The 25,529-nt window shown below is 34.4% G+C and overlaps 4 protein-coding genes across 9 annotated transcripts in view; 3 read left to right on the top strand and 1 right to left on the bottom strand.

Moving 5' to 3' along the window:
* Positions 5,496 to 6,806, top strand: LOC109353894 (the record flags this gene model as incomplete). Its single annotated transcript, XM_019596253.1, has 3 exons — positions 5,496 to 5,933; positions 6,037 to 6,373; positions 6,538 to 6,806. Coding segments are annotated over 3 exons (951 nt in total), but the record flags the coding sequence as incomplete, so codon positions are not given.
* LOC109354668 (sphingoid long-chain bases kinase 1) lies at positions 7,529 to 13,449 on the bottom strand. 6 transcript variants are annotated; one of them, XM_019597320.1, is made up of 9 exons: positions 13,334 to 13,449; positions 12,888 to 13,297; positions 12,425 to 12,796; positions 11,961 to 12,054; positions 11,803 to 11,840; positions 10,567 to 10,713; positions 9,554 to 9,653; positions 8,022 to 8,950; positions 7,529 to 7,847 (listed from the first exon to the last, which is right to left on the bottom strand). In XM_019597320.1, exons 1-9 carry the CDS (start codon positions 13,410 to 13,412, stop codon positions 7,707 to 7,709), a joined length of 2,310 nt encoding a protein of 769 aa, XP_019452865.1. In that variant the 5' UTR covers positions 13,413 to 13,449; the 3' UTR covers positions 7,529 to 7,706. The 6 variants fall into 6 exon arrangements, with proteins under 6 accessions (XP_019452865.1, XP_019452862.1, XP_019452864.1 ...); XM_019597317.1 differs by having other exon boundaries at positions 12,888 to 13,032; positions 13,066 to 13,449; XM_019597319.1 differs by having other exon boundaries at positions 12,888 to 13,028; positions 13,062 to 13,449.
* On the top strand, positions 19,061 to 20,121 carry LOC109354671 (sirohydrochlorin ferrochelatase, chloroplastic). Its single transcript, XM_019597326.1, has 5 exons — positions 19,061 to 19,400; positions 19,485 to 19,546; positions 19,616 to 19,726; positions 19,826 to 19,918; positions 19,994 to 20,121. The coding sequence occupies exons 1-5, from the start codon at positions 19,100 to 19,102 to the stop codon at positions 20,093 to 20,095; spliced, it is 669 nt and encodes a 222-aa protein (XP_019452871.1). The 5' UTR covers positions 19,061 to 19,099; the 3' UTR covers positions 20,096 to 20,121.
* LOC109354670 (isocitrate dehydrogenase [NADP]-like) overlaps positions 22,421 to 25,529 on the top strand; it is a 5,878-nt gene continuing 2,769 nt past the window's right edge. Inside the window, exons 1-11 of the mRNA XM_019597325.1 lie at positions 22,421 to 22,748; positions 22,849 to 22,892; positions 23,123 to 23,232; positions 23,820 to 23,857; positions 24,096 to 24,173; positions 24,381 to 24,434; positions 24,516 to 24,617; positions 24,730 to 24,818; positions 24,941 to 25,044; positions 25,197 to 25,265; positions 25,351 to 25,466. Coding sequence (XP_019452870.1) covers positions 22,475 to 22,748; positions 22,849 to 22,892; positions 23,123 to 23,232; positions 23,820 to 23,857; positions 24,096 to 24,173; positions 24,381 to 24,434; positions 24,516 to 24,617; positions 24,730 to 24,818; positions 24,941 to 25,044; positions 25,197 to 25,265; positions 25,351 to 25,466 — 1,078 coding nt within the window. The 5' untranslated portion in view covers positions 22,421 to 22,474. The remainder of the gene's footprint in view (positions 22,749 to 22,848; positions 22,893 to 23,122; positions 23,233 to 23,819; positions 23,858 to 24,095; positions 24,174 to 24,380; positions 24,435 to 24,515; positions 24,618 to 24,729; positions 24,819 to 24,940; positions 25,045 to 25,196; positions 25,266 to 25,350; positions 25,467 to 25,529) is intronic.

The following is a 25,529-nucleotide window of genomic DNA, read 5'->3' on the forward strand; positions in this document are numbered from 1 at the left end:
AAAGGATTAAAGATGGCAAGCTTCGGCATCCTGCAGATTCTCCTCAATGGAGAAAATTTGATCAAGGTTATCCTAGTTTTGGTCAAGAATCAAGAAATCTACGCCTTGCATTGTCAATGGATGGAATTAACCCACATAGTGTTCAAAGTTGCTCCCACAGTACATGGTCAGTGATGTTGGTGATATACAACATACCTCCTTCTCTATGAATGAAGCGTAAATATGCAATGTTATCTATGTTAATTTCTGGACCTAAACAACCAGGAAATGACATAGACATATATTTGGCTCCATTAATTGAAGACTTGAAGCAAATGTGGGAGACAGGCATAAATGTATAAATGTAAGACATTTCCTCGATGTTATGCATATTGAAAAAAATGTGTTTGAAAGTCTCCTTGGTACCTTACTCAATGTCCCTGGTTATACCAAAGATGGCTTGAATGCAAGGTTGGACTTGGTTAGTATGGGAATAAGAAAGGAATTGGGACCGATAATGAAAGGAAAACGTACTTTTCTACCTCCAGCAGCTTATACTTTATCGAGGAAGGAGAAGATGGAATTTTGTAAATTTATTCATGGTGTTAAAGTTCCAGAAGGGTACTCTTCCAACATTCAGAACCTCGTATCAATGAAAGACCTCAAGTTAAAAGGTCTTAAGTCAGAAGGGTACTTTTAGGTTATGCTTCTTCTTCAAGGCAATTTGTAGCAAAGTGATTGACACTGAGAAATTACCTGCATTGTAAAGACAAATTATTTTGACTTTGTGTGAGCTTGAAATGTATTTCTCACCTTTTTTGACATAATAGTTCATCTAAGCATTCATCTAGTTCGAGAGACACAACTATGTGGCCCTTCCTATATGAGATGGATGTACCCCTTTGAGCATTATATGGAGACTTTAAAAGGGTATGTGAAGAACCGATCAAGACCAGAGGGTTGTATTGTCGAGCGATATGTTGTTGAAGAAGCTCAATTTTTGTACCGGATACCTTACCGATTGTGATTTCATGGGCATTCCAAAGCCTCGATATGCAAAAAAACATTTGGTGAAGGTATTACTGGGAATGAAATATTGACTATAACAAGAACTGAATTCAAGCAAGCGCACTTATATGTTTTACATAATGCCGACGAGGTTGAGCCATATGTTGAAAGACACAAGGAGATGCTAAGGAAGTGTTACCCAAGTAAGAATGAAAATTGGATTTCCAAAGAGCATAATCAGTGTTTCATAAAGTGGCTAAAAATCACATGGATGAGGAGTTGAATATAAATGCACATTCGGTTTCCGAAAGATTGAAATGGTTAGCCAATGGTCCAAGCCTTCATGTCTTATCCTACGCTGGTTACCTGATTAATGGGTTCACATTTTATACGAAAAAACAAGATGATCAAAGTAAAATGCAAAATAGTGGTGTGACTCTTGTTGCTCGAACTTTACACATGTGGGAATTGGATTACACAATGTTTTTTAGGATGCTGATTTTTTATTGTATGTGGGTTGATAACAACAATGGCTTCTGAGTTGATGAGTTAGGGTTCATGCAAGTGGATCTTAATAGGCTAGGATATAAAGATTAGTCATTTATTCTAGCATCATAAGCTCAACAAGTATTTTATGTTAGTGACCCAGCTGATATGAAATGGTCCATTGTTCTTTTAACTAACAAAATAATCGTCAATAATATTGATGACCAAGAATATGAAGATGGTCCTTTTTTGGGACATATCAGTCGCGTGAGAGCAGACCAACTATGGATGATGATTTATATTCAAGAGATGATCACGATGAAGGGCTTTGGGTAAATCAATATGCTCCTCCAGACAAGGATGACCATAAAAGACAAAAACAATCAAAGAAAAGGAAAAAGTATATGCAAGTAGACTTTGTATAATTTTGATTCTTTGTAATTTGTATAATATTGTTTCTTTGTAATTTGTGTAATTTTTTTATTTGTAATTATGTACTCTGTCAAAATATAATTGGCATGATATTCATTGTTTGTATTTTGTATTTATTGATGTTTAATAAAATAAACTTTTGGTCTGTATTAATGTGTTTGTATTGTTCAGAATGTATAAATGTTTGTATTATTGAGAATGTTTGTTCTGCTAATAAATGTATATGCAAGTATTAATTTATACAAATCAACAGCGAATTCTAGGGGAAGCCCTAGCATGCGCTGTTGTAAAGGATAACTACAATAGCGCTTTTTATAGAAAGCGTTGTTGTACATTATTAATACAACTGCGCTATGTGTGTGATGCGTTGTTATATTAAGGTGTTGTTTGAGAAAATTTATGAATAATACAACAGCGTTTTTTTGTTATTGCACTGTTAAATATATGAACTTCAACAGCGCAATAACAAGCGCTGCTAATGAGACATATAAAATGCGTTGTTTATTTAAGACTATATGACAACGCTTTGGGGATGATGTGTTGTTGTATTGATCCACTATATGACATTGCTTTATGGACGAGGCGTTGTTGTATTGATGAACTATATGACAGTGCTTTTTATTTGTTGCATTCTGGTATATAGTCAATACAACAACGTTTTTGAAGCGATGTTAATGATGACCATATACTACTGCGGTCAAACAGAAAGCATGTGAAAGCACTTTATACATCTAAAATAAGCGATGTTGAACGACAATTTTCGCGTAGTGCAATTCCATGTCAATCTAATTGTGTTGCACAAATCAATTTGATTAGAAAATTAAATCTTTAGAGATTTAGAATCAAATAAATCAAGGTTGCAAATCAATCAAATAGGTTAAAGATTGCAATCAGGAAATATGCAAAGCAAATTAAGATTGGAAAATTTTGTATCAATCTACTTGTGTTGGAAATCATTTTGATTATATAAATTAAACTTTGGAGATTTTATTTGATGAAAAATTAAATCTTTAGAGATTTGGAATCAAGTAAATTGAGGTTGCAATATGAGAATAAGCAAATCAGTTCAAATAAAGCAAATTAAATCAAATCAAGCAAATTTGAAATCAATTTGATTATGTTGCATTTTTAAACACGGGTCTGATTTATTTCTCTTAATCTCCTCTAATCAATTAATGAGAGATATTCTCCCCATTAAGTATATGTGATAAATCTTAGTCTACAAATAGAGTATCTTATTCACCAAAAAAAGGGAGGTGCACACAAAAGGAATCCAAAAAAATACTCATACCACCCACAACAACCTCCAAATCTCCTATCCATAATAACTCAAAAAGATATTCAACAAAATTCATTCGAATTCCTAAAAATTTCAAAAAAATATCCAAGAAAGCATTCTAGGAAAAGCATTCCATAAGATCTAAGAAAAGACATTTCTAAAAAGAAAAGAAGAGAGAAAGAGAGAAGTATTGTGAGAGTTCTGATCTTGTGAGGTGGGTTCATTACCAAAAGTGTTGCTCGTCCTCACACAGTCATAATTGTACTAGATCAAAATTGCATATCCTAGTGTATAATCCCATTTGGATGAGTTCATTATAGCTTATGTATTCTCTCTATTCAAGCCAATCCTTCTCTAATGCGCGGCAAGTCCAATTTTAATATCAAATCATGTATCTTCTCTATTTTATTTTTTCATTTTTTTGTTTTATTTATTCCTATTTAATTATAAACCATAATAATTTAGTAAACAATGCATAATCTTATCAAACATTTTTAGGAATAAATAATTATGCTAATATTTTTAGGAATAAATCAAAACAAAAATGAAATTAACCCCTTTTAGCAGCCAATAAAATTCTCTTTGTGTAACAATTACTCAACAAATTTTTAAATTCATTCTAATTATAAATTTTAGAATCACATTACTAAAATAAAATATGGCAATATTATTAAAAATAATTTTTAGAATAAAATAATTTTGGGAGTTAATAAAAGATGGAGGAAGGTCGCGGAAACGCTTCTCGTCCTCAATTCATCTTCGAAAGGTCGCATTACGCCGCTTCTTTTCACTCCACTAAATTCTAAAATTAATAACAAACGTTTTGTCGCTGATAAATAAATATCAAAATAAAATTTTTTTAAGAAATAAAATTTGCCAACAACATAAAGGATGGAGGGACGGTCACTCTGTGGGCTTGTTTCTCTCAACTCATCATTTGAAAGGTCGCGCTACGCCGCTTCTTTCCTTAATTAAAACACTCAACCAACAACATTTTTTTATACAAAGAACTATGTAGTCTTGATTTCCTATCTAAAATAGGATACGTAGGACCAAGGTTTATCTTGTCAGACACAATAAAAAATAAATAAAATTTTCTTTTCAAATAATTAATTAAATAACCAAATAAATTTAAAAAATATATTTATAATTTAATGAAGGGTACCATCTAAGGCGAGCGGATAGGGTGCTAATATCTTCCCTACCTTGTAACTGACTCTCGAACCTAGATATCAAAAATCCAAAGCTCAATGTAATTGGGCTTAAAATATTTTTCTACATTTTTAACCATAAAATGTAGTGGCGACTATAATAAAGTCTTACAACCGAGAAACGGGGCCCAAAGTCAACAGCTGAGTAAGTCAGTCAATTATTGAGCCACTAACTCAGTAAGTGAGTTATTCAGCCAGTAACTCAGTAAGTCGGTTGGTAAGTCAGATAGTAACTCAGTAAGTTAGTATGTAAGTCAGTTAGTAACTCAGTTAGTCAGTCAGTAACTCAGTAAGTCAATCAATAACTCAATCAGTAACTCAGTAAGTCAATTAGTCAATCAGTAACTCAGTTAGTAAGTCAGTCTATAACTCGATAAGTCAGTCAGTATCTCAGTCAATAACTCAACAAGTTAGTCAATAACTCTATAAATCAATCAATAACTCAGTAAGAAGATAATGTACAAAACACAATAATCTTTAGCATGCAATTCCAATCTTCTCAATAATAATTTCAATCAAGAACATAATGCACAAAACACAATAATCTTTCCAATGACATGAGCATGCAATTCCTTCTGTTGCTTTATGAGGGAACAAAGCTTAAAAAGGTTCATAACACTTTGCTAAGCCTTCCAAATCTTTAGGGATAGACATAATTTGTTCCCAAGGATGTCATATTTTTTTTCTTGGGCCAATCAGATGTTGACATGTAAATAAATAAAAATTATAAAAATAAAAAGTAACATTTTTATGTTATCTATTAAAATCTGATTGGTCCAGAACATGGAATAAAAGACACTTGGAGATATGTGATCTTTTCTTTATAATGCATTACATTTGGGAGCACATTCATATATTATTTCATTCTCATTGGATAGAAAATATAAACTTAACTTATATTTAATTATTTTTTTATTTTTCTAACCATTAAGAACCAAATAGTACATAGAGTGATACAAACTTTAAGACAAGAGATATGACTCAATTACATTTACACCTTGGAGACACGCTCTTATATTTATTTATGAGTTGAGGGTATTTTTATAATTTGACTTATCTAGTTGTGAGAGAGGCAGGGTTGGGATGTTGTAGCAATATAATATGAAATTACCACCACAAAATCTCATAATCTGAAATGCATAACCTATCAATCTCATAGCCTACCAAGGAACGTTATCAATAGTAGCTCTGTAATTATGAATTCCATTCATGTTCAACTTCCTTCTTCTTTTTTAGTAAAGAAGTCATCTTTGAGAGGATCAAAAACATTCCCATCTTTCAAATGCTACAGCAGCTCCTCAGAAAGTAACATCCAAGATGATGAATCCAAGGACAGTACACAGTTGTTTAGGGTGGTGGACCAGCAAGTTCAAGACCTCTTAACCAAAAAGGAAAATAAAGTTATGTTAGACGGGATAGAGAAGGCGTCACAGAGGGTTGAATTGGCCAAGAGGGAACTTGCTTTCATCCAAAAACAAGAACTTGCTCTAAAGCAGTTCAAAGATTATGTCAATCACCTTGAAGCCAAAGCTGTGGAGGTATATATATGTGTATGTTGTGTCTTTGACATATATATTTTCAATCACTTGATTTTTGTACATGAGTCATGTATATCTCTAATAAAACATTCATGAGGGTAAGATTGCAGAATGTCAAAGAGAAATATCAGACGCAAAGACCTTGATTGAGGAAGCAGAACGGTCTTTGTCAGCTGAAGATGAAGGAAAGAAAATTGATCGAGACAAAGAGAGATGGGAGTCAGTGAAAGCAGCATCAATTTCTGCCCTTATTGGAACCTTGTCAGGACTACCTATATGCTATATTCATATCACCAACCCTGCACAGTTGCTTCTTCCTTTGGCAATCAACTTCATTAGCTGTGCATTGTTTGGAGTCACTTTTAGATACTCAGTAAGGAGAAACTTGGATGATGTTCAGCTTAAGACAGGTGTAGCAGCAGCTTTCGGTGTTGTTAAAGGTAATCACTCATAACTTGTGAAATAAATTCTAATTTCACCACTATATCAAATTAGATAATACTGTTCGGTTTCTTTTACTTTTACTTTTACTTTTCCTTTATTGTCTTCAGTTGAATTCTAATTTCATTGATAGCAACACTAAAACAACAAATATATGATGCAGGTCTTGCAATGCTCGATGGTGGACCACCTCTTGAACTCAACTTCGATAGCTTCTTATCACATGCCCAGTATGGAACAATTTACGTATCTGAGAATCTTTTCATTTTTGTTTCTGCTGCTATTGCTCTAGATTATTGTTTCAAGACGAGGCTTTTGAGCCCTTTTCCAATTGAATGATAAGTTTATTAGTTTTCCCAATTGTCAAAATGAACTTTGGTCAACTTGTTCCTATTCTTCCAATTATCAATCTATTCCTACTGCTTCAAGACACCAAATTCCGATTAGAATTTAGATCAGGAATTGTACGGTGCACAGAGATGTATGTCCTTATTATTAAGTTTTGGTGTGAGTTACCCCAAATACATGAAAATGTGATTTAGTTTTGGTAAAAACAAGGACGCTAAAATTAAGTGTAGTATGGAATTACTTGGTGCTTCTGGTTGGAGCATAATAGGTGGACTTTTTTTCTTCTCAAAGTGTATGTTGATGTGATTTGTTACTCTAGTTTGGAAACAGAGATACATGTGTTTTTATTTTGGAATAAATATGCTGGAGTTTTAGGTGATAGTTGGTTGAGCATGTGGCCATGGTGCTTGGAGCATTTCTCATCGTTTTGATGAAATGAGGACTTGATAGCATTAGGCATAGAGGGTATATCCATGACCATATGCTACAATTCGGGTGGGAGAATGATCTCAAACGCCCCTCACCCTAGTACTCATCCTCAATGTATATTATTAAGTAATAGGGGCTTCATCCATTTCTCATTTCTGGGCCTTCATTTTTAGGAACACAACAGGACACGTCACAATATACAACCTCTCTCTCTCTCTCTCTCTCTCTTGACATTGTAGACCACCAACATCTCAACTTCCAAGCCACGTGAACTTGAAATATCAGAATAAACAAGAGCACATAATTACATCCCTCAATACCACATCAGTTGGTTGTGCAGTGTTTTTTTCTTCTTTCCAAAACAAATAAAGAAAACAGATAAGCAAGCAACAAGAGGTACATATAACCGGAACAAAGGATTTACAAAGCTCAGCTGTTACAAGCAACAAGTTGACAAGATAAGTTGGGTATCTGAATTCATATATATGAGGAGAAGGTAGGTACATGAGATTCCCAGAATCTATCACAAAGAATCAAAAGAACTCACAGTTATCATCATATACGAGAACGGCCAATAAGCCTGCATTGTTCTGGAAGCAAAGAAGAAATTACTTGTCCAGTGAGTGGGAAAAGCTCACCATCAATACCACATCCATTGTGAGTATGCTTCCCGGGCTTGATCCTCACAGACTTTACCTGCATGCATCCAAACAGATACAGATTTTGCACAAATTACCAGGATAAGAGAAAATGTGTGATCTCAAAAATTGATAATTTAGTGTGTGCAATGATCAATGCAGTAATTTTCAACGGTGTGGTAAAAATATATATATAATCATGGAGTAAAAGAAACTGTTAATGCAAATATACCTTGACATATTCAACATATGGAAGTGTCAGATGTCGACCCATCTGTAGAAGTAAGAAAAACCTCAACAGCTTCAGCCTACCACTTCCATGAACCAAGAGCAAATCTAGAGTGTTATCATCGTACTCAGCTTGGGGAGCGACCACCTGAGAGCTCTGAACTGTTCGGCATGCATGGTTGCAAACCAGAATGCCAACGAAGTGTCCCTTTGAAACAATCCATTTGTCTCCAAAACGAGGCAGAACTTCCTTTGTGGATCCTCCTGCATCATCTGGGGGACCTGGCAACTCAATTGGGTTTTCCACATCCCAATTAGGCTCACCATCCCACTTTGGTTCAGCATCCCAGATAGGACCTGGATCAGAAAGTGTTGATGAGATATCCTCTCTATCATTTGCTGCAGTATTGCCCCATCTAGAGGTATCATGTGTGGTGGTCAATCCACTCCATCCTTTATCATTCTTTGACTTAGATCTGGTTCTTGGCCAGTTTGGAGTTGTTGACAGAGGCAGCTGTGGATGGATGACCTCTGGCTCTGCTGTTACATTGGCCCTTCCAGATGATAGGCGTTTTGATTTCGGATCTAAACCACGCACCAATTCAGAAGGTTCAGTGCTAGCATGAGTACTACTGCAGGTATCCAGGTCTCCACCAGACATACGACTTGGAGTCATTATTGAGTCAATACTGGAAAGACTAGATGCTCTGGGCAACCCATCCTTATTTGATCTACTCATGATGTTGGTATAAAGATCTGACATGTCAACCACTTCACTTTCAACTGAAAGATTTCCTCCTCTCTCAGTTTTTGATGCTGGAAGATATTCAACTTCATAGCTGTACTGCGGTAAGCATAAGAACTTCAGAAATCCAGCAACAAAATAGCGCAGTGGACCATACCGCTTCTGATATTTTTCAGAAAGTTCCAACACTGCATTACGAAAAATGCATAAGCACTTAACACCCATTCAGAAGTGGACCTTAATAATTGTGACTGAATTTATCAACTACCCTCAACTGTTAAATAAAGGTTATATATTGTTCCATTAGCTTTTTCTTTTCTTTACCTTTCTTATTTTTTTCCTCCTTTTTTCAGCTACAAAGTACCCACTGTTAAATCTACGAAGAGATCCATCCACCTCAAATGCATCATTTAAACCCCTCCTTTCCTAGCACTCAATTTCTTCACTCCGCATCCCCAACACATAAAAGCAACTTGCATTGCATATATAATTTGGTATAATCACTACTTTTTAAAAAAAATGGAATAATCACCCTATTAATTTCTAAAAGTTCCAATATGTTCCTAAAGAGAAAAATGCTCCAATTAAATTATATAATATATAACTGAAAGTTAAGTATAGCCAACAGGTTCTGCGAAAGGCATAAATTAAAACACAATTGCTCAAGAAGAAGCAATGATCCCATGAGGTAAAAACCAAGAGCTTTCCCTTTTTGAGTAATAACAGATGGACTGCAATCAATAATGATACTAAGTCCGAATTTAAGAATTTTAGGCATAGCATTGACTTACCATCGCTAACAAAACCATAATATGAAACTGTTAATCCGAAGTGAACTTTATTAGTCTGAATCCATTCAACAGCAAAAACATCTGTAGCAGTAAGGCCCCCCTGAACCAAGAAATGGAATAAATACAAAAGAACATATATCAAGAAATCTGCAGAATTGTGGACAATGAAAATAGAAATGACATGTTTTGACAATGAACATGATAGAGCATTATGTCGTCATTTGGTTCATGTAGCCAACCCTACCTAGCGCAATTAAGGTTTGGTTGTTATTGTTGATGAAAATAGAAGACGTTCAAACCAATAACTTTGAACTGTTCACATATTACACAACAAAAAAAGGAAGAAAAAAAAGCAATGCTATTTAACATTGACTCATTCACTAAACAAGTCATATTTACTTAAGATTGGACATTAAGATGCAGCTGACCGAAGAAAGCAAACTTCCTTCCCAAAATACAAAGTATACTCCTGATTCCTGAATAATCTTATAGCAAAATTTGCAAAAGATTCTTAATCTTTTATACAAGTTGATTTGCCAATAAGTCTACTATTTGCATTCTACTGAAAAGGGATAGTCGAGAAACGTTAGCCCCTTGCCCCCCACTTCAACAAACAAACAAAAAATGTCCATTATAAGAACACGACTTACATAGCATGCCTCATTTCCAATACTTACTTCCATTTTCCTATATGGCTATATAATATATTATTCTACAAGCTGATTATACAAAAATGCATCCACATAAAGTGAGAAAAATCTGTACATCATTAGAAAATATTAGACTTAAAAACTAAAGAATTTTGATAATGAATGAATAATTTATCAGAAGATACAGATAAATAGTTTCCTACGTGAAAAGAATGTTAATAGGCAAAAAGGATATGGGCATATGGCTAAAGTCCAAAACAAGGATATAAATTTCAAAGGTATCATGTCCATTCCTAACTATGATAGTTGAATTAATTACATGCCCATCAATTATTGGAGAAGATAAAAGTGAACAAACACTACCTTTACAATTGCCATTGCTGCAGAAACTGGATCTCTAACTCCAAGAACAGTCCATACCAATGAGTTATCAGAACCAGCTGGTATAATTCCAATAGGTATAGATATTCCTTCCTTTTGATTGTCTCTACTAAGTAGACCATTAAGAACCTACAAATCAACCATGCCATATAACTTGGCAAATCATTAATTCTTCTTCTACAAATATATAAATTTCCCAGGATTAGTGTTAAATTAAAGGGCGGCCCAATGCACAAGGCTCCCACCTAGTGGGGTCTTGGGAGGTAGATGTATGTAGCCTTACCCTCGCAGGCGAAGAGGCTGTTTCCAGTATTTGAACACATGACCTCCAGCTCACAAGGCAAGCAACCTTACCATTGCGCCAAGGCTCACTCTCTAACCAGTGCACAAGGCAAGCAACCAGGACTAGTGTTAAATGCATGGCATAAATAATATGTACTCCTCTCAAAATGGTAAGAAAGAGGAAATGCTGCAAAAAATAATAAAAGAACAAACAACAATCCTATAAAAACTAAATATGAAACCTTGAGACAGAATTCTTCCAACAGTTTGAGTTACTTCATTCTATTGACCCACTGTAGATTATTAACCCACTTTTGTCCCCTTGAAAAATGTTAGCAAGTCTCCTAGCACTAAAGTATGTGTCAAAAAGGAATGTGGGCTGTGATGAACCAAAGGCCGAAGTGGGCAAAGGACACATTGTGACCACTGCTGCCAGCTTGGTAGAGGAGAGAAAGAGAGAGATAAAATAAAGGGCAAGAAGGAGGTCAGTGAGGCAATTGGGGAGAAGGAACCAGGCTTCTCAAATGCCTGGTTCCTCTTCATGTTTTCTTTTCATTGTTCTCTTAGTTTATACTTGTGCAATCATACTAAACCAAACTTTATCAGATATATTCCCGCTATTGGTTCAAGAGAGGGGATACATATATCAGTTGCAGTATTTTGTGTGTGATTCAGAGCCAGATTTTATAATGACAACACCACCACATTTAATGTGATAAAAAAATTAACTGAGATGCTGGAATGAATAAGAAAACCAAGACTCTTTAATCAGTCCCAGATGGTTTATGATTCAGTCACAGTCTCACAGACAACATTAGAAAAGCTTTTTTCCGAGGAAAACAAGTATACAAGCAAAGAGTGCGGTATTTTCATCAAACAAAACAGTACAGAGAACGAGTCACTGAATCATTAAAAAAAAGTGTGCTGGCTGCTGACCTCATTGATTATCCCATCACCACCAACACATATAATTCCTGGAAGAAAAACCAATTTCATGAGCAGGAAATAGGTACACTATGAGAAAACATGAAGAAAAAGAAAAAGGTAATGAACAAAACAATGATCAAACACATGTTCAGACTTCAATTATTTACCATCAGGGCAAGTGCTGATATCCACCGTTGATGCAATATTTTTAGCATGACCAGCAGATGTTGTTTTGACTACCTCTAATCTGAACCCAGCAAGCTGTCACAATGAGTGCCTCACATATATAAGTAATCAAGTATACATGCTGCTGTACTCTATCCTGCCTATTGCAGATTATATAAAAACAATGGAAGTATTTCAACTATACTGGTTGAAGTATTGCACTAAAAAACCAGCATCTTCATCTTCATAATCATGATAATAATAATATGAAAGAGTACTATACTACTATGTTGACCAAACAATCTAACCTAAATATTATGTAGATATTAATATAATCATCAGTCATGCACTCATGTTGGGGCCAATACTGTTTTAAATAGAAAACATTTCTAATTTTGTTTCCATATTTGAGACAACATGCATAAGCATCTTATAGAGACCAGGACAGAGAGTGTAACATGCATACCTTAAATATTGGCTCAACAATGCCATGGAAAACTTTACTTGAACGACCTCGACCTGATCGTGGATTTAAAATGACAAGCATCTTGGGCGGAGTTTTACATCTGAAGAGCAACTCAGGAGGGGTATCGGTAGGAAGCAATTCCGAGGATGCTTGCTTCTTGGAAGACACTAAAGGGTGAGGAAGACAATTGACGAAACACTGTTGATCTGCAAGTCCAGCAACCCATTGAACTGCCTCTTGGAAATTAGAGGCCACAAAACGAAAGTCCTTACGAGTTCTTCGTGATTTTATAAAACAAGAAAAACCACATGAAGGCTTTTTGAATGGGTATGAGTGCACTGTAAAATGTCTGAGACCCACATTATAAGAAACCTGTTTAGAACTAAAAGTAATTAGTCATAGTTTCATTTGATTTGTTAGCCAAGTAAGGACCTAGAAAGAATAGTATACATATATATATTACCGAGATGACATCATCAAGGTTGAGCAGATGGGATCCCCAAACTAGAGCCTTGCTTGTTAGTTTGGCATCAACAGCTTGTTGGTTGATGGTAATATCAGAAGAGGTTTGTTGAGCAGCAGCACTGTTGTTTTTGTTGTTGATGTTGTTGTTGTTGTTGTTGTTGTTGTTGATGATGGTAGTAACCTTTCTCTTATCCAAAACAAGTTTTCCAGAGAACACCACATATCCTAATAAATCAGACTTCTCATCTCCAGGTCCTGGAATTCCTGTTCCTCCTATGTCAATCCTATGCTCAAAATCCTTGGATGTATCTATTATGCCATGATCACCAGTGGAAGAAGCCTTGAGTTTGGCACCTCGTCTTTCCGGGAAGACAATAGGGGAACACAATCCGAATCGTCGAAGAGATTGTTGAGGTGAGGACAGCCTTAATGTTTTATTATTATTGTTGTTGTTATTATCAGTATTAGTATTAGTATTAGCAATAGTAGTAGCAGTAGAATTACGGGAAAGACTCTTCCTCATATTATTTGCAAGAGCATGATTCAAAAGGCAAGGGGCTATGGCTATCCAGTAATTAGGGTTTGGAATGAGCGAATAAAGGAATTAATCAACAGCAGCTCAGATCGGGAATGGATCTGTAATAACGGATATTCAAGTAAGTTGTTATCATCATCATCGTCATCATATATCATCTAATCACCTACCTCTTTCTCTCTTTATCTCTCTCTTTTTAATATAAATAAATTCCATAAGATGGATGATCAGAAAATAATAATAAATTTAAAAAAGAAAAGTGACAGACGGAAACCAAGAAGAGATAGGGAAGAGGAAAACAAACCAATGGAATCTCTGAGTTCCTTCTTCTTCTTCTTCTTCTTCTTCGTCTTCTTCTTCTTCTTCTCTCTCTTTATCTCTCTCTCTCTCCTTGTATTGTAGTTGTGTTGTGTTTGGTGTTGATGATGTAATTGACGACCAGGATCCCTCAACGGACTCGCCACTTTCCTTTGCCGTCATTCATTATTCTCTGCCTCTTTCTCACTTTTGTGTGTGACAACACAACAACAACAACACACCTATAATCTTTTTCTTTTTTAATTATTATTTTTTATATTTCTTAACTAATGCTGTACTATTTCTATATCATTAAACTAATAGGGTGTTGATTTAGTAGTGTAAGACCTATTGGATCATCAAGTTTGAGTATTTGATTTCTGAAAGAGATATATGTTGAAAATGAAAACTGAAATGGATTAGTTTCTTACCAAAAAAGTCAACAGAATACCAAAAAAATATTATTACTACCTCAAACCCCAACTCTAGGTGGATGAGATGCCATCTTATTATATTCATCCATCCACCTCCAAATGCAATAAAGAAAAGGGATCCTAATAATTCATCCAACTTTTTATATTACTCACCATAAAATAATGTATTTCATCAATATCACGATCAAAACTCATTACAGAATAAATACTAAAAACTAGAAAACCAAGTGTCTAAATCAATTTAGCCACAGGCATTGAATTTCACGTTATGTAAATTCACATGAGTTAAATACTTCGTATGAAAAGCTTCAGTATTCATGTCACCAATCATATATGTTAAGGTTAAATTCTTATGACAAAACTTAAAATATTAAATTCCAAGATATTAAACATATTATTTTCTTAGTGTAGTTTTACTTTCTTAAAAAATTTAACATATATTCAATAACACACATTAGAAAAATCTTTTAATATATTATTTGAGTACCTCTTATTGAAACAACCATGATTTTAGTTTTCAAGTAAAAAATAATTAAATTTGTAAAGTGAAATATATTAATAATATTTATGCTTAAGCTCTTTATATCATAATGGGGTTATGAAAGAAAAGTTTTTTCAATCATATCAAATTTGCTATATAAGAGAAGTTAATTCAAATGCCTCATATGACTAAGCTCGTCAAACTTTATTATCATTTTCCATATACCAACTTCATAGTTTCAGCTTATGCTTTTATCCCTTCATTTCATCCATTAGTCCAAACTCCTTCTTAGGTATCACGAAATTCCCAATTCCTCTACTTCACTCCTTCAACTCACTCATCACACCACTACAAGAAGCAAGAATGGGCTAGAAGATTGAAGATGCCCATATCATTATTTCCACAAAGGTCACGAACCCTTTAAAGATTAACATGGCTGCAAAGCTTGCTATACAATTAATCCAAGCAGGAAGTATCCTTCGGTATGGGCACATTATCATTCTCTGTTCTCAGAAACACAAGCCACCAAAGAACTCCTCAATAAGAAAGAATTAGCAACAACCCATCCTTTTCATTGCAAAAATGGATTGCTATCACAAAATGTCAATTAAATTGCCATTATTGTTCTTGGTTGTTTTCTTTCTTTATCATTCTTGTGTGTCATCGTTTATGTATTTTATTACAAAATGTAATATGAATGGTATGATTCTTGATATTGATTTTAGGCATTGAAAGCCATATTTATAGTACAAAATTAGTTGCTTAAGAAACAAGCTACCCTAAATTATCCCAACTAACTTACCTAACTATTGAATTAACCCACTTCTTATACTCAACTATCTATCTATCTTATTCATTTCATCAAATAACTTAGACGTGTAGGTGAGATGGAAGTGTAGGATAGGACAAGGGAAAGAGAGTGACATATGTTATTGTTTGTTCGGTGGATTATTAGTGGATGAGGCTTTAAAGGTAGTCAAATAACAGTGAAAGTCTTGTAAGTAGGTGGGTGATTGTCTTGGACGAGTTGATCTCCTAAGGTTCTGAAATGGTGGATCATTGGGTTCAAGATTATGTGTGAGTATGTTTGGTTCTGAAGTGTTGTTGTTTTGGTCATGTCTTATGTATGTGTGGTTATTAGGCAAATGAATGTAGTAGTCTGGTTCTTCTAAGAAGTGTTGTCCATTGCACTATCTTGAGTGTCAGTGTTTTAGGTTAGTAAGGAAAAATGTGTTCATGGAAGTGATCGCATTCCTAGAGATGAATACTTCTTGTTTTGTATATCAAAGAGTATGTAACCATTTGTACTTACTTATTACCCATATAGATACATTTCCATGCTCTAGGGTCGAGTTTGGATCTATGTTAGGTAAGAGTAGAAGCAAAGGATTGGCAACCAAAGACTTTAAAATCTAGGAGGTACGGAACCTTGTTATGCAACAACTTATAAGGAGCCTTATCTTGAAGTGTATGGCTAGGTAGTCTATTTATTATGTGAGTGGCATGCTGCACAACATACGACCAAAAGGATTGGGGTAGCTTTAATTGAAAAATTAAGATCCTAGTAACATTCAAAAGGTGCTTATGTTTTCTCTCCACCATAGAATTTTACACAAGATGTTTGATGCAATATCATTGTCCATATAAAGATTAAGAATATTGAATTATACTCCATTATCACTTCTTATGACCTTAATCACTTTGTCATATTAGGTCTATATCATCTTCGCAAGGCTCTTGTTTCTGATTTGGCTTTCATGAGAAAAAGCCAAGTGTGCCTAATGTAATCATCCACAATAGTGAGGAAATACCTATGTCCATGTATATAAGTGTGCGCTATGGGTCCTCATATATTCATATATATTAAATCAAAGGCATGTTCACTTCTATTCATGTTATTAGGAAAATGTAGCCTGATTTATTTTCCTAAATGACAATAATCATATACATTGATATTATCAAACTTACATATGAAAATGATTTGCATATTGAATTCAATGTAGCCATGAATGGATGTTCCAATCTAAATTACCACAAATAAAAGAAAGAAACAATTGTCATTGTATTTACATTATGAATGCTACTTATTCTATCACTAAGACTTCTCTTAAGTATATACAATCCATTTCTCACTTCAGTATGTCCATCATCCTCAAGGTAATCATATACTGAGTAGAACAATTGTAACTGTCAAATATTGAAAGTGTAAAGTGTCAAGGATTGCACTAGCAATGTTTTGCCTATGTTTTGATGAAGATAATGAATTAGTTAAAGCTTGAAGATGGCTCAACAATCAACATGCCTAGAATTCATTGGTCATATCTAGACTATGTTATATCAATAGAGTTATATTTCTAAGTAGTCTGGGATGTGTGCCTTAGTTAGTGAGTATAGGTGAGGTAAACCTAGATGCAAGTCTCACAAGCCATTATAATTGTCATATCATATTCATGAGGCATATCATCTAGTTCATTGTATGTTCATGCATTAACCATACATGTTATATGTGCATATTAGGCATAATATAATTGCTAAAACATGTATAGAAGTCAAGCATAACATATAAATAGTTTACCATTTAATCACGTTTTGATATATGTTGGTTAATCGATTAACGTGGTGACTTAATCGATTAACGTGTTTGTTTTTTGTTATAATTGTTTTCTGTTTTAACTGTGTAACTGAAAGCAACGGTTTGAAGGGTCAAATCTGTTTTATATAAGTTCTGCCAAGTTGCAGAAACGTGTAGCATTGCATACTATTATTTAGAATTGATTAGAGAGCATATTTTCGTGATTTAATGTATAGGCAGAAGAGAGATGCATGTGCGAGGAAGAGAGATTAACATTCTTAGTTGATGTTGTTCATGGTGTATTGCATGTTGTTTTCATATGCTTAATCTCATCCATTCTTTCTTGCATGTTCATGCATTCTTATTAGAGATTTTTAGAGAAATATTTTGTGTTTACTGTTTTGTATCAACTCACATATGCATGATGAGTTGTGTTACTTGAGAGTGGGTTAATCTTTGAGTTTTTCATTGTTGTAATTTGAACATTTTAGTGCTTGGTAAAACTCTGTTTTTGTATACTATTTTTGTACTTTGGGTTTACTCTCCTCTTGGTGTCTTACCACCATTGAGATAAAGTGAATCTTCACCAAGACTAGGAGGTCTTGAATTTAGAGCGAGGATCTTAGCTGGGGCTGGATCGCGAGAAATGTTTTCTCAGGCGATAGGGATAGTCAAACCATGGTTAGAGGTTCTTGAAATTCAAAAAAGAAACATATAGAGTCTTGTAATTGAATTGGTGTATGTGACAATACAAAGTGTTCCATATAGTGAAGAGAAATCTCCAAGATCAGAAGAGAAGGCTTGAATGTAGTTTGCAAGTGGACCTGCAAACGAACCAAGATAAAAATCCAATCCATTTGTGCAAGTTGTTCTCTCTCAATCTCTTTTAATTCGTGATTGAAGATGATATTTTGCATATGAGCAACTGAAACATAATTGTTATGCAATAATTCAAAATTATAATTCACTTACAGACAGTCTATTCTTCATTTAGGAGAAATACAACAGAAATATTCAGCTTTCTAATAAAATTCCTCAGCAGTTTGAGTGTATCCCTCAATTTATTTGGCTAAACAACAAGGAATATCTTAAAGAAGAAAAAATGTGCCTGAACATCTTCGAGGACAATCCGATTAACACCGTTTTCCATAGGGCACAAGTCCCCTCCAAGGCAAAATCCCCGTTCCTCAAAATCTCTACATCGCTGGCGAGGAACATTCACACTCAAAGATGAATTAATAGGTTGTCTAAGTGTTTCTTATAAACTCATAGGATGATGCATATCTAGGCCACCATTGGGTAATGTTAGAATTAGACCAAATGCATTTCAGAATGCACTTTGTATGAACTCCCTAAGGTAGTTACTATTGACTAGTTACTATGAGAGATGAGAATAATATTATATATTAAAAATTAAAAAGAAATTTAAATGACAGTGCAGATTATGAGATTAGTAGCTAAGATAGAACATAAAGTGATGAACAGCTAAAAAATGAATTCTCAGCACTATTGTTTGTTCTATCAATATCAATGAGTTCCTCATTCATATTCTCCCTCTTAAAACCACACTCTATATGCATGTTATCTCGTAAAATTATCAATATATCCCTTCAAATTATAAGAGTATAGTGAGAGAAGGGGTGATAATAACCTAAGAGAGGGAGAAATAAGAAATTGGAGTAAGTTGTGGGGACCACAGACGCTACCTATCGATGTTTAAAAAGAAATAATAATATTTGAGATGAATTAGAGTGAAGAATTAGGATGGAAGAGTAAAATAAATAAATAAATAAATAGATAGATAGTTAGATAGGTTAAGGAAGGAAGAAGTATATTAATTAGAAGATGTTAATAAGAGTGAGTGAGTAGAGTGAGTAGATTGGTAATAAGGATGCAACACTCTCTCTCGCTTCTTCATCTTCATATTCCTCTTCATCCTCATATTCCTCTTCATCCTCATATTCCTCTTCATCCTCATCCTCTTCATATTCCTCTTCATATTCCTCTTCATATTCATCCTCTTCATCTTCCTCTTCATCCCACCACCACATCCCTCCTACCCTTCAATTCGTCTCCAAAGTTAATGAAAATCAATTGTCAAAATCGAGACTTTACAAAAGACAACACCTCTCGAGATGCAGTAATCATTGTAGATCATGGCTCCCGTCGCCAACAATCCAATCTCATGCTTAGTAACCATAACCCTCCTTCTTTCCCTTCTTATTATTACTATTAAATCATTCATGTCTCTCATCTTCTCTTCTTTTATATGTCAGATCAATTTGTCCACATGTTTAAAAATAAGACTGCATACGACATTGTGGAGCCTGCTCATATGGTAATTTTCTTTGTTTCTTTATATATCATCCATTCCTTTATGTTTCATAATATATATTTGCATTTTCAGGAATTAGCGCAACCATCAATAGCAGATGCTTTTGAATCTTGTGTTCAACAAGGTGCACAGCGCATTATTGTCACTCCATTTTTCCTCCTTCCCGGAAGGCATTGGTCTCAGGTACCACCTCTCACTATAACTCTTTTATACCTTTTCAGGATAAGGCTGCATAAATCTACCATCCCCTAACTAGTAATAAGTAATAACTATCTTATGCAGGATATTCCTTCCTTGAGTGCAGAGGCAGCAAAGGACCACCCTGGTGTGTCATATATTGTAACTGCACCCCTTGGACTGCATCACCTACTTGTGGTATGATATCAATCCTACTAGATCTGTTTTGCCATATGCTCTCTCATTTTAAACTTCAACAATGTTCTACTGCAGGATGTCATGGATGATAGGATCAACCATTGCTTAAAGCATGTAGCTGGAGATGTAGATGAGTGTTCAGTTTGTGCTGGGACTGGAAAATGCAGGCTCTATTAATATATCAAATGAAAACATTTGTGGTATCAAACAAACTTGTACAGATCACTTGTTTCATTTCTTCATTGTGTTTATTATTACAATAACAAATGAAATATTGGCACTAAATTTATCAAATTAGAAGAGTCACTTGTATCATTTGATCCATTTAGTTCACCTCACCTAGTGGAAAGGGCCTTGGTTATTGTTTTTCTTATTGACTCTTTCAATTTTTATTCACTGGTCTATCCTGATGGCATCTCAATGTTCCGTGCTAACACCCTTCAAACATAGTTTCCCCTTTGTCTTATTTGAGTGCTTCATCTTTCCTGCTAATGAAAATGGACATCATCATTTTTTTGGTTTATTTCCTTACATTTTTTGACTCGAATTCTGAACAAGGTCCAACAGAAAAGTGTAAATGAAAGTTGTAAAACTACTTGTGTTTCCTTGTCTGTAACAGGAAAAACGGACTTTCCCCCTTACTCTGTGACACTAGTAAGTGGCTTTCTTGTTGTCATATCAGTTGATGTAGTCATGGCATTTTACACATACTTGGCCATGAGAGTGAAAGAGTTACTGCAGTATTAGTTAGAATAAAAGTCCTACTTTATAGGACAGACTTAGTCTTTAGCTGTATTTTGCTTTCCCTAATTTTTGCTACCACTTAGCACTATTAGCCTTTATTTTAGCATAGTTGATTGCTTTCAGTTATTGTTTTTCATTGTGTATTGAATGGCTATTTAAGCCAATGTTGCAATTAATAAAACAGAGTCATTCAGTCCAATTGTTTTGTTCTTGCTTTTAATTTCTATAAAAGTTCTCAACAGAGAGAACCTGCAGATAAACACCAGCCTGATCCAAAATTTGTCCCCGAGGCCAAAGATAGTGTGAAGCGATTTACACGAGATGCTCGGCAATCTTCCCAGCCTCTCAAGAAATAATAGTAGGATTATGTAGTCGAGTTGTTCATAGCGGGAAAGAGAGGAGGGAATGGGGATGAAGGGAGAAGGTCCTGAATTGTGTGTTTGATCATATGCTTATGTTTTGAAATTTCTACCAGAGCTTCACAATCTTTCTTGGTCCATGTATTATTAGGCGAGAGGGGGAGAAACTAGATATTCCATTGGGAACTTACCTTCTTAAAATCCTCATAGTTGAGTTAACTGTTGTTTTTTCATCATGCACACCCTTTTCATATATGCATTTAACTTGTGCATGTTGACATACAAGCTAGTATTTTCAGAGAAGAACCTAAGAGTATCCATAAGCACATTCATTCACAGATTGTGTATTTTCTACTTGTTTGTTGACAGTATGACAAGCCCACTTTGATCAAATGCAAATAGTGTTATTATTAATACTCAACTATTAGGTTCATTTAGTTATTTTTGGAACGAATATTAAGATTAGGGGTAAGTCATACTATAGAGTTAAGTTTACAAGATCCTTCTTATTTCAAATACATTTTCATTTTTAGTCGTTTTAGTTATCTACCTTTTGATATTTTATTACTTATGAAAATTAAATTCTCTAGAGTCAGCTTACTTGGTTAAGCTGTTGAACATAGATTATAAGTGCCCGGGTCCAAGTCATTGAAAATGAACTATCTACTACTTCAGAGTACTTCTCTTGAAAAATAAAAGTAAAAATATTTGTCTACAAAAAATAAAATATTGAAACTTAAACTTTGTAGACTCTATTATTTAACAAAGATAAAAGTTGACTATTTCAATTTAAGCTTTCAATCGAAGTTATCAAACAACTATAATTCTAGATTAAAATATGTAGATCTTTTTCTTGAAAATTGTAGTCATTTATATATCATTCTTAGATTATATTTGCTCTTTTGTTTGATCAAAATTTGAGGCTGAAGCTTGTAGATAATTAATTAAAGAAGCATTTTTGTGTGTCAATGCTATTGAAGAAAATCAAATCCTTTATTGATCACCTCAACACAACACAAGTTTAATAACCTTATGTATCCTAATTAGAAGCGAATATGACTCAATCATATCCTTACTAATGTTTTCTCTTTGAACTTGACTATATCTCAAATTATTTTCCCACAAATATTTTATTATAGTTGAAAGAAACGATGGAGATTCTGAAACAAAAAAAGAAGGATGAAGAGATAGTATGAAATTTGGGCTAAGAAATGGGATATTCTTTCATATTCTGTTGAAAATTAAGAATGTTAGGACAGAAGGACAAAAAATAAGTTATTTTGAAAAAAGTAAAGGATTTAAAATAAATCCAAAAACAAAAAACAAATTGTTGGAAGAAAAATATATTAAAAAATAAAAGATATAGGTGAAAATAGATAGTGAAGGAAAAAGTCCTTAGAAGGCATCGTATATTGTTGAGTTCCACTCCGAAAGTGAAAGCAATTAAGTTTTGATGATAAGAGCAGCTTTTCGATCAAGTGCCATCTCCGGCGGCGCAACCACCAGCATCACCACCACCACCACCACCATGTTTTATTCTTGTTCTTCAACCCTTGTCAATAAAAACCCTTCTTTCCTCTTTACTTGTTCAACAACTCCATCATCCTTGAAACACAACCTTCTTTCTTTCTCCACTTCTCACTTTCATCGGGTTTCCCTTCGCTCCTATGCAACCCACCCTAACTTCCATACGCTTCAAGTCCTCAATCCAATTGTCGAAATGGACGGTACCTACCTCTTTTCCTTCTCTCACCTTTCTATGTGTTTTTTATTCACCATAACTTGTTTTCTTAACTTCCTCCATTGCATTCTTGTTCTTGTGTTTAGGTGATGAAATGACCAGGATTATATGGAAGATGATAAAGGATAAAGTATAATTTTACTATTTTATTGTTTTATTACAATTCGGAAGAGAGATAGACAAAAAAAGTCATAAAAGGATTTTCATAAATCTTAACTAGATCCCCTAAAAAATCCTTTCTTGTTATCTCAAGTGTTTTAGTGGGTTCCACACAAAAGAGTGTGTTGCTAGCGTTTCTCTTTTCTTTTGGTCATTTTGGATTTGCTTTTAACATGCACAGGTGGTTTCATGTGACTGCAGCTTATATTTCCATACCTGGATTTAAACATAAAGTATTTTGATTTGGGGGTTGAGAACCGCGATGCTACTGATGACAGAGTTACTGTCGAAAGTGCTGAAGCCACTCTCAAGTAAGTAATTTTGAATGGAAGCATCAACCTACACTAACAAGATGAAAATTTTGTGGCAATATGCTGTTTATACAATCCTTTGGTGCATTTGGTTGGAGTATGGCACTCCCATACGTAGGTACTAGATTCGCTCATTAACCTTGCATACTATGAACTGAATTTGGCGTTCTGCATACCACGTACCAGGTTCATCTTAAAGGAAGTCATGTAAAAAATGACGAACCATGTATCCAAATCAACCGCAGACCTATATCCGTACCACATTCCTAGTAACTGTGCTCCCAAATTTGGGGCATCTTTCTGCTCCGAACTTAATTTGGTATATGGTTATGTTTTTGGTGTCTTGGTGGTGATATGATATAGTCTATTTCAACAGAGTTGCCATTGGTTTCAGAACTACGTAGGGATTGGGCAGCCTTTTTATTTTATTTTCACCCGATCTATCTTTCTCTTTCTGCTTCATAGGATTTTTCAGTCCCCTTTAGCTATTTTTCCCTCTCAGCTTTGTAATAATATTATTTTATTTTAAAGAAAATGTGTTTTGAACACCCTTTCCCTCTATTAATTGAAGCTTCTATGTGCTGCAGGTACAACGTTGCAGTGAAATGTGCAACAATAACTCCTGGTTAGTTGTAATAGGCTTTAAATAGACCAAATATCTATATCACGAATTAATGGGCAGACTTGTATCATGATTCATGCTTATGAATTTTGCCACATTAAGTGTGCCAGTTTATTCGTATTGTATTATAATTTGGTATTCCACATAGTGCATGAAAAAATGGACACTTGTGCATAATCTTGATTCATTTATCATTTCTTTATACCACATAAGATTCTCTTAACCCTACTTCGTTTTTCAGATGAGACCCGAGTCAAAGAATTTGGCTTGAAGTCTATGTGGAGAAGCCCCAATGGGACAATCAGGAATATTTTAAATGGTTTGTACTAATATGCACATAATATTGAATACTGCATCAAATTTGATGTGATATTCAAGCAATCTATTTATGGTATTCGAAGATGCATAGCAAACATGTTCTAGACCTGCTTATTTGAGCTTTGGTTCTTTTTCTTCTTCAAAATATTACTTCTTTTCTGAAACATTTTCAAACCTTGATTTATGATAATTTTTTATTTACCTCCAGGTACTGTTTTCCGCGAACCCATAATATGCCGCAACATACCCAGAATTGTTCCAGGTAATGTTTTCACTCAAGTTTGATCTTTAATGGAGTCCAATATAGCTAAGCACCATTTAGAACTTATTCTTCAGTTTACAGGGTGGAAAAAACCCATATGTATTGGTAGACATGCTTTTGGTGATCAGTATCGTGCCACTGATGCAATAATTAAAGGACCAGGGAAGCTGAAGTTGGTATTTGGTATGCTAATTTCCAAAGCCCTGCATGCAGATGGATTTGAAACTGATAATTTTTATTTTCATTTAAAACACCACACACGTAGTTTACTGAATTGTGTCTATCTCTGATTTAGTTCCAGAAGATGGTGATGCTCCAACGGAACTTGATGTTTACGATTTCAAAGGCCCAGGTGTAGCACTTGCTATGTATAATATTGACGAGGTTTGTTTAATTTAATATTTTGTGTGATTACAGCAGTGTATTTTGATTAAAGATTTAAACATTTGCTTTTGTTGTTGTGGTTTGTTGTTTTATTTAAACACTTTGATTTTTTAATGTCCCAGTCTATTCAAGCTTTTGCGGAATCATCAATGTCATTGGCATTTGCAAAGAAATGGCCTCTTTACTTGAGCACCAAAAACACAATTCTCAAGAAATATGATGGCAGGTTATTATCATTATTTATTATTATCTCTGGGGCTCTGGGCTAGTTACTATTTTCAAGTGTCACCTTTGCATGCAAGGCTTCTTTGTAACTCAGACAGACTTTCTTTTTATTTATTGTTATTGGAGATGATTTACACACTGAAATTATTACAGATTTAAAGACATATTCCAGGAAGTGTATGAAGAAAGGTGGAGGCAAAATTTTGAAGAACACTCAATATGGTTTGTTTTTATGTTTATGAACTAATGTGCTTTGTTGCATTATATATATGTACATTAACATGGCTGACACTCTAAGTGTCTTCAGGTATGAGCATAGGCTAATTGATGACATGGTGGCATATGCGATGAAGAGTGAAGGTGGATATGTTTGGGCTTGCAAGAATTATGATGGTGATGTCCAAAGTGATTTACTAGCTCAAGGTGATATAGAGAACTTATCATATATGCCCAAAATGGAAGTATGATTATATGTATTAATATATA

Source organism: Lupinus angustifolius, chromosome LG08 (assembly GCF_001865875.1).
Source record: "Lupinus angustifolius cultivar Tanjil chromosome LG08, LupAngTanjil_v1.0, whole genome shotgun sequence".
NCBI lineage: Eukaryota > Viridiplantae > Streptophyta > Magnoliopsida > Fabales > Fabaceae > Lupinus > Lupinus angustifolius.

What these genes read in the sequence shown, in the direction of transcription:
- LOC109354668 (XM_019597315.1), bottom strand. Translation starts at nt 13,412, where the DNA reads ATGAGGAAGAGTCTTTCCCGTAATTCTACTGCTACTACTATTGCTAAT. An exon ending in ACCTTGATGATGTCATCTCG is followed by an intron (nt 12,797 to 12,887) that starts GTAATATATATA and finishes AGTTCTAAACAG; the next exon opens with GTTTCTTATAATGTGGGTCT. An exon ending in TATCAGCACTTGCCCTGATG is followed by an intron (nt 11,841 to 11,960) that starts GTAAATAATTGA and finishes TTTTTCTTCCAG; the next exon opens with GAATTATATGTGTTGGTGGT.
- LOC109354671 (XM_019597326.1), top strand. Translation starts at nt 19,100, where the DNA reads ATGCAACACTCTCTCTCGCTTCTTCATCTTCATATTCCTCTTCATCCT. An exon ending in ACAATCCAATCTCATGCTTA is followed by an intron (nt 19,401 to 19,484) that starts GTAACCATAACC and finishes TTTATATGTCAG; the next exon opens with ATCAATTTGTCCACATGTTT. An exon ending in TTGTGGAGCCTGCTCATATG is followed by an intron (nt 19,547 to 19,615) that starts GTAATTTTCTTT and finishes TTGCATTTTCAG; the next exon opens with GAATTAGCGCAACCATCAAT.